This window comes from Corvus kubaryi, unplaced genomic scaffold (genome assembly GCF_017639235.1).
Source record: "Corvus kubaryi isolate FWS band 111438036 unplaced genomic scaffold, C.kubaryi_AGA036_p1.0 76, whole genome shotgun sequence".
Lineage (NCBI taxonomy): Eukaryota > Metazoa > Chordata > Aves > Passeriformes > Corvidae > Corvus > Corvus kubaryi.
The window spans coordinates 10574382-10588601 of NW_024582063.1; the positions used below are offsets into that span (position 1 = coordinate 10574382).

The 14220-nt window shown below is 47.9% G+C and overlaps 1 protein-coding gene and 1 long non-coding RNA gene across 2 annotated transcripts in view; one reads left to right on the top strand and one right to left on the bottom strand.

Moving 5' to 3' along the window:
• Positions 1-9161: 9161 nt before the first annotated feature.
• Positions 9162-12019, bottom strand: LOC121675853. Its single transcript, XR_006020252.1, has 2 exons — positions 11124-12019; positions 9162-9618 (listed from the first exon to the last, which is right to left on the bottom strand). It is a non-coding gene; the product is annotated as an uncharacterized LOC121675853 (long non-coding RNA).
• Positions 12020-13590: 1571 nt separating this feature from the next.
• The window catches only part of PKDCC (protein kinase domain containing, cytoplasmic), a 36285-nt gene continuing 35655 nt past the window's right edge, over positions 13591-14220 (top strand). Inside the window, exon 1 of the mRNA XM_042051651.1 lies at positions 13591-14178. Coding sequence (XP_041907585.1) covers positions 13925-14178 — 254 coding nt within the window. The 5' untranslated portion in view covers positions 13591-13924. The remainder of the gene's footprint in view (positions 14179-14220) is intronic.

Here is a 14220-nt window from a genome sequence, read left to right on the forward strand (position 1 = left end):
TCAGTGGGACCAGCCTTGGCTTCAGAGCTTATGAGGTCCCAGGGAGATCACACTATGTTTTCCAGTCATCTCCTAGTTCAGATATCATTTCCCATCTATGAAAGCCTTATCTGAGAACACACTAATTCCTCTTGATTCATACTCCAGCCTTGGAGCAATTCCATGCCTTTCAAGTCAGCTGATTGAAGAGTGAACCACTGATCAGTATTCGTATGGGTAATAACATCAGCTTCTGGATTGCTTAAAATCCTTGAAGATCGCTTCACAGAATGGCACAGACTTTCCTTCCAATACTTGTGGGATAGGGACTGTATCCTTCTTGGAGTCATGCAGCATCTGGCTGAACAGAACTGCAAGTTTGCAGGGACTGCAACTACGTGACTGTTTGCTCTGTCTGCAAGCTCTTCATGCCCATTCACATTCAGCTAGCTCTGACTGCTAATTAATTATGTGCTTAAAAGTTTTACTCTCATAACACAAAAGTCGCCCCTGGGAGAACATTGCTGAACATGCTTGATGAATGTACGATCTCTTCTTTAAAAGAAGCCATGTTTGAAGTTGCTCAGGTGCTCTTACAGAAGGCTTCTGATAGGGTTATAAGTGAACATACAGCAATGGAAAAAAAATATTCATTAGAAGGGATTACATTTAAACCTTTCAAGATGACTGATATATTTTCCCTTTTAACTTTGACTTGAGTGAGCTGTTGAATGGAGCTCAGAGATTATTTCTTGTCAGAACATATCAAAAAACCCTGAGATCACTAAAGCATTTGAGCACGTTGAGCATGAAAATTTCATTTCCCTCTATGGTGCATTTTAACTGTGTCTAAGAACCAGTATTCACTGCTAAGGGTACTTAGTCATCCTTTAAGAGAACTAATTTCATTTAAGCTCATGGTCAGTAATCAGTCTGGAAATGAAGCCATTAATTTTAATGCAGTAAGTGCATGTATACATTAAATTTTATTGTTTTGTCTGAATTTAAAAGGGCAAAAGTAGGGCAATTTCAGGTTAGTGTAAAGTTGCAGGTGCCTGTAATTTACTGCTCACCTCTTAAGAAAGGAGAGCTCAGTGTTTCAAACTTTTAGCTCTGCATATCAGTGAAATAAACTTCCATGCTGTATGTTTCAGGAAGATTTGGATCAAGCTTTTGGACTATACCATTGGTGTGTGTGGACCCTCTCACCTAAAGACACAACATGTGTAAAGTGCACAACAGACTCAACTGTGTGCTGCCATTACAACCAGGAACAACACAGATTCCATGAGTCCTGAAACTTGCTACCCAAGTTTGATATATGTAGAGATCTATTGAGCCAACTATAAATGCATTAAAGAAAGCATAATAATAAGAGTGCAACCAAAGCCAAGAATATTTCCGTTTTTTCAAAGGCTTCCAAACATTTTATACGCCACAAGATCATGTGCAGACTCAAGGCATCAAATTTCAAGTTAAAGTCAGACATTCATCTGTAACTTTGAATATACGGGTTGGAATCAAACACAATATTTTCACGTTACTTGAGTTTAGGCTTTCTTTGAGTTTTTATGTTCCTGTTCAAAAGAAAGGAAATCCCTGATACCAAGACAAGTAATCTGTGTTCTGAGCCAATAAATCCTCAGGGAATTTGAAGCAGGTAGATTTTAAGAGGCCCTTTTTGCAGTCTGAAAAGCAATGGGTGACATTAGACCGATCTTAATGAGAGTTGCAGGTGCTCAGCTTTTAGGAAGAGGTCATTTCCTGTGTGTTGGCACAATGACAAAGATGGAAGATTGAATGGTTCTTCTGACTCACAACTCAGTAATACGGAGTTCTTAACTGGAAATGGCTGAATAGATACCCTTGGAACACTCTTGGTGCCCTAACATGTCCTAAACACTTCAGGCACATCTCAATATCATTAAAATAATAGATGCAAATAAGAACCTGCTAGCTGGTAATCAACAACAGCTCCTTTCCCAGTCCTTCTTGTTTGGTTTCATGTTCAATACAGATGTCCTGTGGCTTTGTTGTCATCCTGACTGCCGGAAGAAAAAGAAACAAACCCAAAAACCCCAACCACCAGTGCCAATGCATGTCTTTGTATCTAATTTTAACATGAACAATTGATCAAGTGGAGACTGGAGAGCCTGAGATGTTAGCCTGCTGGGAAAGCACAATTTTGACAACATGTCCAGCCATGGGCTGGGCCTAAAACACCATCTAAAATCACCTAAACTTTCTTGTTTGTCTCTTGATGTCTGTTTTCAGTCACAGCCAAGTGATTCAATACAAATTTCCTTGAATAAACATGCAAATAAAACCAGGTATTTACATTTGAAGTGGGTCGTCATTTTCAAGGCGTCAATAGGACCAGCACAAGAAAATGTTATTATTAGACCTGAAAGTCTTCAAGGGAATGTATGAGAAGAAAGGCTAATATCAGGGGACCAGTAATCTGTTCCTAGCTGGCTTTTAATTCCACTTAGCAAACATGAATGATTTTGAGTGTTGAATGAAGAAGCAAGCTACAGAACCTGCACCAGGCATTTAAACTACAGCTGGCTGGAACACGATTTGCCTGAAGGCAACATTTTTAAGTTCAAAGGTAAACATTTGGCTTTTTATAGAGAAAATTAGTTGCACAGCATATTTGATTTAGTATACTGCTACCCAGTCCAACTTTTAATTGAAATGTATTTAAAAAATAACCCTGCTTTCACCGACAGTGTGCAGTTTCCTAGACAGCCACATACTTGCTAGTAAACATCAGTTCTCTGGGCCAGGTCTAGAAGACAGAGGTCAGAATTTCTATAACTTAATATTTTCCAAGGCACCCTAAAGATTTCCTATTACCTTCCCATGTAAATTGTTTACAGCCAACTCCAAAGAGCAGCCCTGCTGCAGGACTTTGACCGTGCCTGTAAACTGATAAAAAACCTCCCTCTGGAAACTACCCCTGGTGAACCTCATCATAATATTTTATTGTCTTCGATCCTAAGCATATACACAGGGATCCTTTCTGGTAAAAACACAGGCAATAAATAATGCTGAGCAAGGAGAGCTCTATACATTGACTCTTATTAAGCAGTGATGTGGCATTTCGTAGCTCTTCTTGCTGTTGGACTACGTGGAGCTTTCTTAGGCTGCTCCAGTGTCAGCACACACCTTCCTGCAAAGCTGTCACATAGCATTTGCATGCAATTTTGGACATTTTAGTATGGCCTGCTTAGGTTTTATTTCACATAATTTTGAGGCTTTTTTTGTTTAAGTAAACTTTTTTCAAGTGAGGAAAGCCTATGCTGCACAATGAGGTATTGAGGACCATGTGTTCCATGGTACAGAAAGATATGTTATGATTCTTATCTTTGTGAGACTGTGAAAAAATAGTTCTTTGTCCTCAAACTCATTAAAAAGTTATTTAATAAAGAACTTGAAACCATTATCAATATTTACAAAAGAAATGCTTGAGAGCTGAGTTATGTGTTTTGAAATTCACAGAAGGCTCAGTGCATTGAAGCAACAATATACGTGATAGGAAGTATAGCTGACATTTTCCAAATATAAAAACCAGATGATGGAAGGTTTAATTTCTGTGAATTGGAGCAGTAGCTGAGAGCCTAATAATCTCTCAGGAATATTTTCAACCCATTGGGGTGCTCAAAGAATATAAAATTATCAGCATTTCTGTCAAAGCAGTCGAGATCAATGTGATTTTGCTAGACAGAGAGGTGGGTCTAGAATTAACCTAGATTTGAGGATTAAAACAATTTTAATTTTTCTTTTTTTTGGGGGGGGGGGTGTATTTTTTCCCCTAAATAACAGTACATAACCTGAAGAATCCTCAGAAATCCCTTTAACCCTTGACCCAGGGGTGCCCAATCCCTGTTGGCAGGTCAGTCTCCACCAGTCAAGGCAGCAGGGTGCTCCTGTTCCCGTGGCCATGTGCCGAGCCATGCAGGTGTGAACATCCTGACTCTGCAGTCAATTCAGGGCTTGGCTGGCCTGGAAGAAACCCACTGGGCATCTCCCCCCATCTGTGAGTCAGTGCATTAACTCTCCTAAAGTTGACACCAGAAAAATGGGCTTTAAATCCACCTTCTGTGTTGTTAAACCTGCCCCAGCTGCTGGAAATGCGTGTGCTGTGTGTTTCCTTCATTCACATTTGAAGCAGGGACTGACTCAATGCTTTTATGCAGCAGCTGATAAAAACCACTGCAGTACAGAATAACTTCTGTAATAGTTTTTAATACTCAGCCCGCTATGAGTATTCATGGTGGAGGGAAACCTATCATGTAGTCTCCTGCCAGAGTACTCCTGTAAGAGATGAGGGACAAGGGATGAACTCTGGTCCCTCTGGGACTCAGATATGTAGGTCTCCTGGACTGCAGGGCAATCCTAACCACCAGGATTGGAATCAGGACCAAAACCACTAAGCACCAAGTTAGGCAGTAATAATTACAGCCTCGGGCATCAGGTCTGCACAGGTGATCCCCTTACCCATATACTCACTATTACTTATGTCTGAGAAATTCCCATCCAGGGTCCAACCACACACACAAGTATGCAACTAGAAAAGTCGTTTTGTGAGGTATTCCCCACATGGTGTACAAAAATCCCAAACTGTTTGTGAAGTTGTTTAACATGATGCAATTGGTTTTTATCAATGATGCAGTGTTCATGTGAGTGTACTCCACTGCACATGCTAACAGGGCTATATGTTCCCTAAACTATGCCAACAGTTGGTTTAAAAATATTCAGGCAAAAGACAAAAAAACCCCCACATAATTTATTTTTCATTTTTAATTACACAGCAGGGACTTTAAATTTATACTTTATCAGGCTTGAAAATGGTCTAATTGGAATGAAGAGATGGCAAAAGGGTCACAGAGTAGATGCAGTGACCAATATCATATCCAAAGGCAGGAGCCTGACCACTGAGTGCTTTAGTTTCCCCAGAAGTTTCCAACTTGGTCAATGTATACACTAAGGCTGAGCTTTAAGCAGTAGTTGGATGAAATGTAATCCATACATCTGGAAACAGCCTGTGTATCACAGCAAATACGTGCAGATGGGGCTGCTCTTGTATTTGTGTCCCATGTGTTTGCTTTTATTTGATTTTGTGTTTGGGTGGGAAAGGGAAAGAGGAAATTCTCTGACATTTTCACATGCCTTTTTTTTCAAGTGACTCTGAGAAACAATTCAAACATCTTGTCTATTCAAAGGAAAGGCTGTAAAGGGAACTGACATCTTTCCTTTTCTTTCATAGAAAGTACCGCATTCCCATCTCTAAGAACCACTACTGCAATTATCCTGCTTGCCAGCAACCTTGGAGGTAGATACCAAAGGCACAGGAATAAAATACAGATCTAGGTCTTCCTCTTTGCCATGTCTTTGTGAACTGGTAGATAGCAAGAAATCATCTTCTGAGTACAAAATACTCTGCTGCTGCTCCTTTCCATTGTTCTGTGCTGCTGGAACAACTAACATTCAGACAAACTCCTCTGTACCTCTCCAGTCTAACCCTTCTATTTCTGTGCTGATTTTAATCCAAAAATGTTTAAGCCCTCTAAAAAACTACTACTGCTGCAAAGGATTTTATGGCCTGGCAAAACATCTGCCCCTGTATCTTCTACAATCATGCATAAAAGCTCACAGCTCCTAAACCTCTTCAACACTGTGTAAACAGATGAATTAAAATAAAAACATTGGTGGTGATTAATTACGCCTGGTTTAACAAAATGCCAGCCTTTGCTTATTGTTCTGGGAGTAAGGAGGAGAGGAACTAGCACGGCCCTGCTAGAAGTGGCTTGGTCACTGTGTGCAGTCATTGCAGTCTGCAAAAGGGCAGAGGAGGAGGAGGAGGCTGAGAAACTGCCATTTTCTCAGTTGACAGGAGGAAGAATCAGAAGGGATGACTGGAGGGGCTGCATGAAGGAAAAAGGGAGTGTGGTGGGAGAAGGAGACTCAGTGGTGAAGATGGGAAAGACAAGAAGACCTCAAGCAGAGCCTGAAGATATAAGTGGTGAAGACACAGTGGAAGCAGCTATACCTCCCCCAGACCAGGGCAGTGAGGCAGGCAGAGGGCAGCCACTTCCAAGGAATGCTAGGGCTCTGCCTCAGTGGTTTGAAGTCACACACTTGAGTTTCAGTCGTTCGTGCTTTAACACTGCAGCTGCCCAGGGCCACAGGTTGCCCTAGACTCTGGCCTATCCTGATTCCCAGAACAAGCTCCCAAAGCTTATCTTCGCATGGAGAAAAGTGATGGTGCTTATGGTGAAATGTACTGGTTTTAAGCCATAAATCCAAAAACATTTACTGACCTTCATGTTTGCATGACTGCACACTATGCTCGTGTAATATCATAGTTACTGCAAATATTACCATGATGGTGCCTGAACATTTTGCCTCCCGTAACAACTGCGTGAGCCATGGCCACACAGAATTGCACCTGAGGCTCAGCAGCACAGACAGCACCCATCCCTGGCCAGTAAAATTGCTCCTTTCCAGCCTGATGCTCAGCAGAACCCCTGGTTCACATGCTGAGTGATTAGAACAGTGCTGCTGAAGCTGTTTCTTCACTTCTGAGCAGGTCCTCATTTGATGTCAATTCATAAAGCTCCACAAATGAAGCCTATTCACACCAAGAGCCCACCCCCTGCATTAAAGTATTAGGTTATTGTTTATCAGGCTGACCAGATGTTATGTGCATGTGTGCGTGGTTTTGCATTTCAGACTATGAAGAACAAGCAGTAAAGGTGAGAATCCCTAGAGTGCCTACAAGCCATCGAGAGCTTGGATTGAACTACAAATGTGGGGACAAGGCATTGATGATTCACTGAGAGAGGAGAGCCTTGAGTTGTCTCCTGGCTGCTGCAGGATCAGAGGTAAGTCACTTCCCATGTGCATGTGGACTTCCCCCTTTCCACCTGGGGTGTGATGCCTTCCAGTTCCCCTTGAGTATAGAGCTCCGGCTACTCCTCTGGGGTTCCAGTGCTGGGGACACAGGGCATTTCTAATGTAATAGAAATCATCAGATGAAAGGGGGGATTTAAAAACAATTTCTTTTGTTGCTGGTACTTCAAAATACTTTACAAGTCATATCAAGAGGATTTTTAAAAATCTTTCTTTATGAGTTGCTTTCTTTTCCAGAACAGTATCCTTGGAAATGACCCACTGGGTAAAAACAAAACAATCCTAAATCCCTGTGAAAACCAGCCGTTTGGATTTCCATGGATGTCATTACCTTCAAGAGCCTGCACTGTGTTTGGGTGGCACTGCGGAGACAGAACACAGGTGGGTCTGAGGACTGGCAGCACGGAGATGACAGAAGGTACCATCGATCGTCGTGCAGAGTGCTGGTGAGTACATCTGTCTGTGCACCAGGCTCACACACAGACCTTGCAATGTGAGTTCTGGCCTGTGCCAGCTCATGCTGCTGCATTTCACATGAGCACGGGTCAGTTAAGACACAGCCACACCGCCAACGTGAAATCAGTGGGAAGAAGAAGCCACAGAGTAAACAACTCACCTAAACAACCCATCCAGTAGTTCAGGCAGCTGCCTGTGCCTTTACCCCATTATGCACCAGATAATGTGACCCCTATGCTCATATAGATATTTGCACCCCAGCTGTGCTGGCAGGTTCTGTTTTTCCAGGTGCCAGGCACCACTCAGAAGCTTACATCCTCAGACTAAGTGGACTTGAGGTTTGTTACCATGCTCATCAGACGAACACATAATTTTTGAAATGCCTGTGAGAGGTGACCTCCAGAGTTTTTGGCATGTCCTCAGGGAATGATCAGCTACAGAAACTCACACTGGCTTTTTAAAACAATTACTGGAGGAGCTCATGGAGATATTACTCAGAGACTGGTAGAGGGGCTGTGTGGGAGCTCAGTCTTTGCTCCTGGCACAATGAACTAAGGGAGCCAAACAGCAGCTGAGAGGAGCGAAAAAGTACTTGAGATTCTTGGAAGTATCTGCCTGTCCTCTGACTACCTACCCCCAGCTTTGTGGAGACACACCCATGCGCCAGAAGGAGCAGGAGAGCTGCTGTAGGTTTTGAAGGCACTTCCCAAGCTGCCCTCATACTTCTACATATGGTCCTGCCATTTTATTAAATTCTTCTGGAGTTGCTCCTGACCTAAGCTAAGTACTTTTCTATTGACATCAACTTTTGCCACTTCACTATTCACCCCCAGGTTATTAATAAAGCATTAAACAATATTGGTCTGAGTCTCGCTCTCTAGGGCACCTCATTATTAATCTCTTTCCCTACTAGAATTGGCCATTTATTCCACACCCATTTATAACCAGATTTTAATCCATGACAGGGCTTTACCTCTCACTTTGTGGTTACCAAGTTTCCTTAACAGTTTCTTGTATGGGTGTTTATCAAAAGGCTTTTGAATGTCCAAATAAATTATTTTCTCTGGTTTTTCTTTACTCACTATTTTATTAACTCTTAAAAGTGTAAAAGGTCTGACTGGCAAGATTTATTCTTATAGCAGCTATGCTTCTTTTCCTCTTTTGCCTGAGACTTGATATTTCCCTGCAGACTGTAAATTATTTAAAAGAGTGACTCTCTGAATCTAGTGGCTTGAAGCAGCACCAGATGTGTTGTCAATGTTTAATTAAAAAAAAAAAGTGAATGTAATATACTGTTGACTTTTTCAACTACTTCCTTGTAATGAAGTTAAGCTAATAATGTAAAATTTCCATGAGCTCCTCTGTCTGTGTAAATATTTACAGGGTCTTTATCGCTGCAGTACCAGATTTCCACATACATTAATGGAGTTATCCTTATAACACCTCTCTGATACAGGGAAGCTTTAATCCCAACTGCCTGAAGAATCAGGACACACTGACATCTGGCACATAAAACCCGAACTGCTGTGCTTTGAGAATAACAGGTTAGGAGATAAAACACTTTCTCCCACTTACAGATGCTGTATTCACAAAAAATGCAAGAATCATCACAATTCACAAATGTAATGAAAAAGGTTCAGTGCCCCAGCATCTCTTCCCAAGCTCTCTAAACTCCAAAGTTCATTTTTCCCTTTGGAAAAATGCAGAGCACTGCAGGTAAAATCCAAGCTTTTCCTTTTTCACAGGCTATCTGAGTAGGTTTTTGCTGGCTCTGCTAGTGACCATTTATTTTGGACTCATACCACACATCCAGTGTTTCATTATGCATTTTTGCTCCAGCCAGAACTAATACAATTGGCTGCATCTCAGCTTGCTTCAAATATACAAGGGAGTGGGTTTCCTCAGAGAAAAGAAAGAAAGAACATCAGAAAAAGAGATCCTGTTTAAAGTAAAAAGCACTATAGAGATTGCAAGAAAACTTAAAAAAGGCTACAAAATGTACATGTGCAAGGGTTCACTGCTGGCCCCACATCTCTAAGAGAGGCTTTCCACCCTGCCCTGAAAGCTGACAAGTCCTTGGCAAAGCAGGTAATGACGAAGAGGTTGGACATGGAAGACCCCTCAGTGAAAAGGCATGCAGTCCATAGACTCTGTTTTCAAGAGACTTCTGGCCTCATGTCTTGAGGATGGACTTTCCAAAAAAGCTCACCTTCTGCATAAGAAGCCATAGCAGGTGGCCAGGAATTCAAAAGGTTATGAAGTAATCTAAAATAAAAAAAAAAATTAAAAATTAATTCCTTAAGTGTCAAAGGGGAATCATGTAAGCACAGGACAGTTCTGGAAGAACAAACTGCCTCAGCAGAAACTCTGAATATTCCAGCTGCAAGTTTCCATTTGTGGTTTTTAAGTTAGATCTTGAAGCTACCGATGCTTGAAAATGTGGGATTTTTTGGGGGGGCCTGGAGTCAAAATCCTTTGAGACCAACAAAGGACTTGCTTGAAGATGCCTGCTTGTGAGAATAAAACAGGGATAATGGAAGGATAAAACAGGTATAAAATTTAGCAAATTTTATCGACTCCATAGAGTAGTGATGCCTAAGTAGTTGGGCTGGGAGCAGAAGGGTACAGGAGCACGGGCATTTGAGGTGGCTCCTGGCTGGGTTTGGAGGCTGACTCCCGACTGTCTTTTCCATCACCCATTCCTGAAACACAAACTTTGCCTCCGGGATGGCCCTGGCTCCTGCAGCAACAAAATTATTTCCCCAAGGAGCAGCCAATGTATTGCCATGATCTTAATCTTATTTAGTGTGGTAGCATGGTTTTAATTTTTCTGTGTTTGATCCCTCAGCTTTAGGAATATTGATAGAAATAGGGGCTGTGAGGATTAAATAAAGAGCAGCTTGTTGCATATGAAAAAAATACCCCTCAGTCCTCACTTTCTCCGTGGTGATTCAGCTTTTCCAACAGCGCTGCGGAGATAAAAGGCTTGCATATGAGCAGAAGTGTTAGCAAGGGCTGTAATGCTTTCAGCGCAGCCTCTTGCAAAAGGGCCTTGGCTGCGGGAGCAGATCCCGCCTGCTCCCAAATCTCCTCCCGCGGCGGAGAGGCGCTGGGGATGCAGCAAAGGCTGCTCCCCCTTCTCATGCCAGCACGGGCTGATCGCCGCGGCTCGCTGCTGGCTTCAGTGCATCTGCTGATGCAGCCGTGCCGTTCTCCCTGGCCGGCGGATGGAGGAGGCGGATCGCCCCTCCCCGCCCAGCCGGGCCGAGCTGTGCCCCCGCGGGCCGCCCGCCTCGGCATCACCCCGGCACCGCCGCCCTAATCAGTGGCAGGCCCCGGGCGCGGGGTAATTAGAAACATCGAAGGGGCTTTCTATCTTTTGAAATCTGTCTCTCAACATCAAAGTGCTCCGCGCAAGTCGTCCTCCAGAGGCCGGCTCCCAGATCTAAATGAGTGATGTATTTCATGGTATCTGTCGGGAAGGATATAATGAAGAAAACCGGCTTTGAGACGGAGCATGATGTCAAAAACAGGTGGCCCGCTGTTGCGGAGCATCTGTTTTGCAGTCCGGTTGTGTTCCTGTAAACGGCGCAAACACGGTGAGCGCGCAGCCTCCGCGGGCGCGCAACCTCCGGGCCGCCCGACGATGCTCACGGGCGAACCCCCGTGTTGCTGCGGACCCTACTCCTCCCGTCCTGCAAGAAAAGCGGGCACTGCCCCCGCCTCGGGGATGTGTGCACCTCCTCCAAACACCCAGGGCTGCGAGGTACCTGGCAAAGCAAGACCTCTCTTCTCTCCGCCCTGGCTCTACCGGGGCCCTCAGCCACCCCCACGGGGTCACAGCATCCCCAGGGCCACACTCCGCTCTCGTGGTGGGCACGGCCCCTCGGAGAAGCCGGCTCCCCGCTCCATGAGCCCGTTGGCCTCGGGTCACCGTCGGCCTGGCCTGTAAACAATATTCCGCTGAGCTCACACCGCTCGCTGGTAGCGATTCCAGGACCGCCCCCTCCGTGGGCTTGCACAACCGCCCCGACTGAGCGCGGCTATATTCTGACTCTTATCTGCAATAATAAAAAGTGTTGGCTTGTATCAACCAAGCCGTAAATCCAGCCGAGCGTGCACGTTTCAAAGGCACAGGCAAATCGCCGTGATTTCCCCGGAGGACGCGCAGGACGGCGGGCAGCGGGGAGAGCGCACCGCTGGCCCCTCCGCGCTGGCTTGGCCTGCAAGGCACGGCTTGGGATGACCGGCTGGGTAATAATGGACCGTGTCCCTCCAAGAGCCCTCTGCCCTGCCAGGGACCGGCGGAGGAAGGGCTCCGTAGCGGGGGAGGTCCGCTGCGTTCAGATCTCCCACACCTACCGCGGGAACGCAACCCGAGCCTCCCGTCGCCTGCGGGGGCTGGGGGCATCCCACTCAAAACAAGGAGGGCTGCAGGTGTCACTACATCTTTGGAAATGCACTTCCTACCATTATGAACGCCTTTACGTTGAAAAAAAATTAAAACTCCCGGCCTACAACCCGTCGTCTACACCCGTGAAAATCCCACTTAGTGCGGCGGGAACGGGCTGCCTCTGGAAGGTAAAACGCTGCTCCCGATAGATCAGAAAAGAAACGATGAAGGAAAAGAAAAAAACCCCAAACCCCAAAAAGAAACAAAAGAAGACCCGAACCTCCAACCAACCAAAAAACCCACCCCATCCATAAAAGCTTCCCCCCGAGCGGTGGTCCCCTCGCCCGCGGAGAGGGCAGGTGGCACCGTCCCGGCGGGAGGAGCGAGTACCGCGGGGCGGCGCGCAGCGGGCTGCGGGAGCGGCGCGCCCGCGGAGGCTGGGCTGGGCGCCCGGGAGCCTGCTGTCCCTTCGGGGGCAGAGAATCGCCCCCCCCCCCGCCCCCCTCCAGTTGTTATTTTTATTTTAATTGGTGATTACGCGCCCTCCCGTCACTTTTGTGCGGTGGTTGGTGCCAGGCTCGAGAGTCCCGCGGGGATGGGGCGCCTGGTCCGGCAGCAGTGCGAGCCTCTGCCCGCCCCGTGCGCGGAGCCGCGGGTGGGCCATGCTCCCGGTGCCTGCGGAGGGCTCTCGGGAAGCAGCGACAGAAAGGCTCCGAGGCTGCTGGGAGAGACGGTCGGTCTGCACATCCCCTGCCGAGGCTGCCTCCTCCCGCCTCCTCCGGGTTTCGCCTCTGCCTCCGGTCCCCGGGCGCTTCACTGCGGGTCTGGGCGCCGGCAGCGGACGGGCGGGGTTTGGGGGCTGAGTTTCCCCGAGCTCCGTTTTCTGTCAGTGCTGGAGGAAACGCTGACGATCACTTATCGCTGGTTCCCGGGAACCGCGGCTGCGGTTTTTTTTTTTTTGTTTGGTTTTTTTTTTTGTTGTTGTTGTTGTTGTTTTTTTCCCCCTATGGTCTGTCCGATGTGTATTACCGAAATGTCTCGTCCCTTTCCCTTATTGGAAATGATTTCCCACTTCTATTGTGGTGAACTTTGCCTCGCCTGACTCTTTACGGCTTTTCTCTTGTTGATGGTCTCTCCTTTGTGGAAGTTTCGCGGGCTGATTGTATTTGTTAATTAGTTGCTAACAGCATCGTAATGTGGGCTTGATGGATAACCATGTCATTAGCACTCACCCCTGCAATTCACATTTCCAACAGGGCAGGGGCTACCCCCTGCCGAGCCCGTGATTTGTGGCTGTTCTTTCCAGTGGGTGACACGCACCCCCATCCCCTCTCTGCTCTCCTCCGCGCCCGCGCTGTGCCGCGGCTGGAGGGGGCGCGACCGCTGCAATTTTCACTCCGAATGACGAACTCGCAGCTCCCGGCTGCAGCCGCCTCCTTTCGCTTTATTTTGGTGGGGAAAAGACATCGTACCCCTCTCCTTTGTGTGGCTCTGTGGGTACGTGGGTGCTCGTACAACACACCCCCCCAAGCCCTGTGGCTGCCGGGGAGGGGAATAAGGGCATCCCGCCCAAACCACTGCCGGCGCGACTTTCCCCGAGCTGCGCGGCCACGCGTGGGAAGAACCACAGCCACGCAGCTCCCTCCCCGCCCGGCGGCAGCGCCCAGGGCTCGCCCCGCCCGGTAGCGCCCATCGGGGGGGTCTGCCCGCCCGTCCCGCCCTCTCCGCGCCTTCCCCGCCGGGGGGCTCAGCCGAGCCTGGGAGATGTAGTCCCGGCTCCCGGGCTCGCCGGCGGCCGGCGGGGCTGCTGCGGGGGGACTACGTTTCCCAGGCCCCCCTGCTGCTCGGCCGGGCCGCGGGAAGGGCCGGGCTGTCAATCAGCGCGCGTCGGCGGGGGCAGCGGGACGGGGATCCCCCCGCCCGCCCCGTGTCCCGCTAATAATAAGTGCTTCAGAGCCTTAAAAGCAGGGAGGCAAGTGTCATGCGGGCGCGTCGTAAGGGGCCGAGCTCCGGCTGAGCGCCCGGGTCCGTTCTGCCGCCGGCATAGCCGGGAGGGGAAAAAAAAAAAAAAGGGCAGAAAAAAAAGGAGAAAAAAAAAAAAGCCTCGGAGCTGGTTCTCGGGGAAGGGGCGAGAGGAGAGAAGCCCGAAAGGCTGGACAAGCCGTCAGCGAAGTGGCGATGAGGCGCAGGAAGACGGCGGTGGCGGCCGGCTGCTGCCTCGCCTTCCTCCTGGGCACCCTGCTCAACCTCCTCTTCATCCCCGGCTCCGAGCACCCGCCGCCGCCCCGCGAGGAGCTGCCCCCCTCCCCGCCCGGCGCCCCCCTCTACCCGCCGGAGGAGGAGATCGGCGGCGGCCAGGCCGCCCTGGCGCGGCAGATCCGCGAGCGCTACGAGGAGGTGCTGCGCTACCGGCAGCACCGGGCGGCGGCGGCGGGGCGGCGGCCGCTGCGGCCGCGGGAGCGGCGCCTGATGGA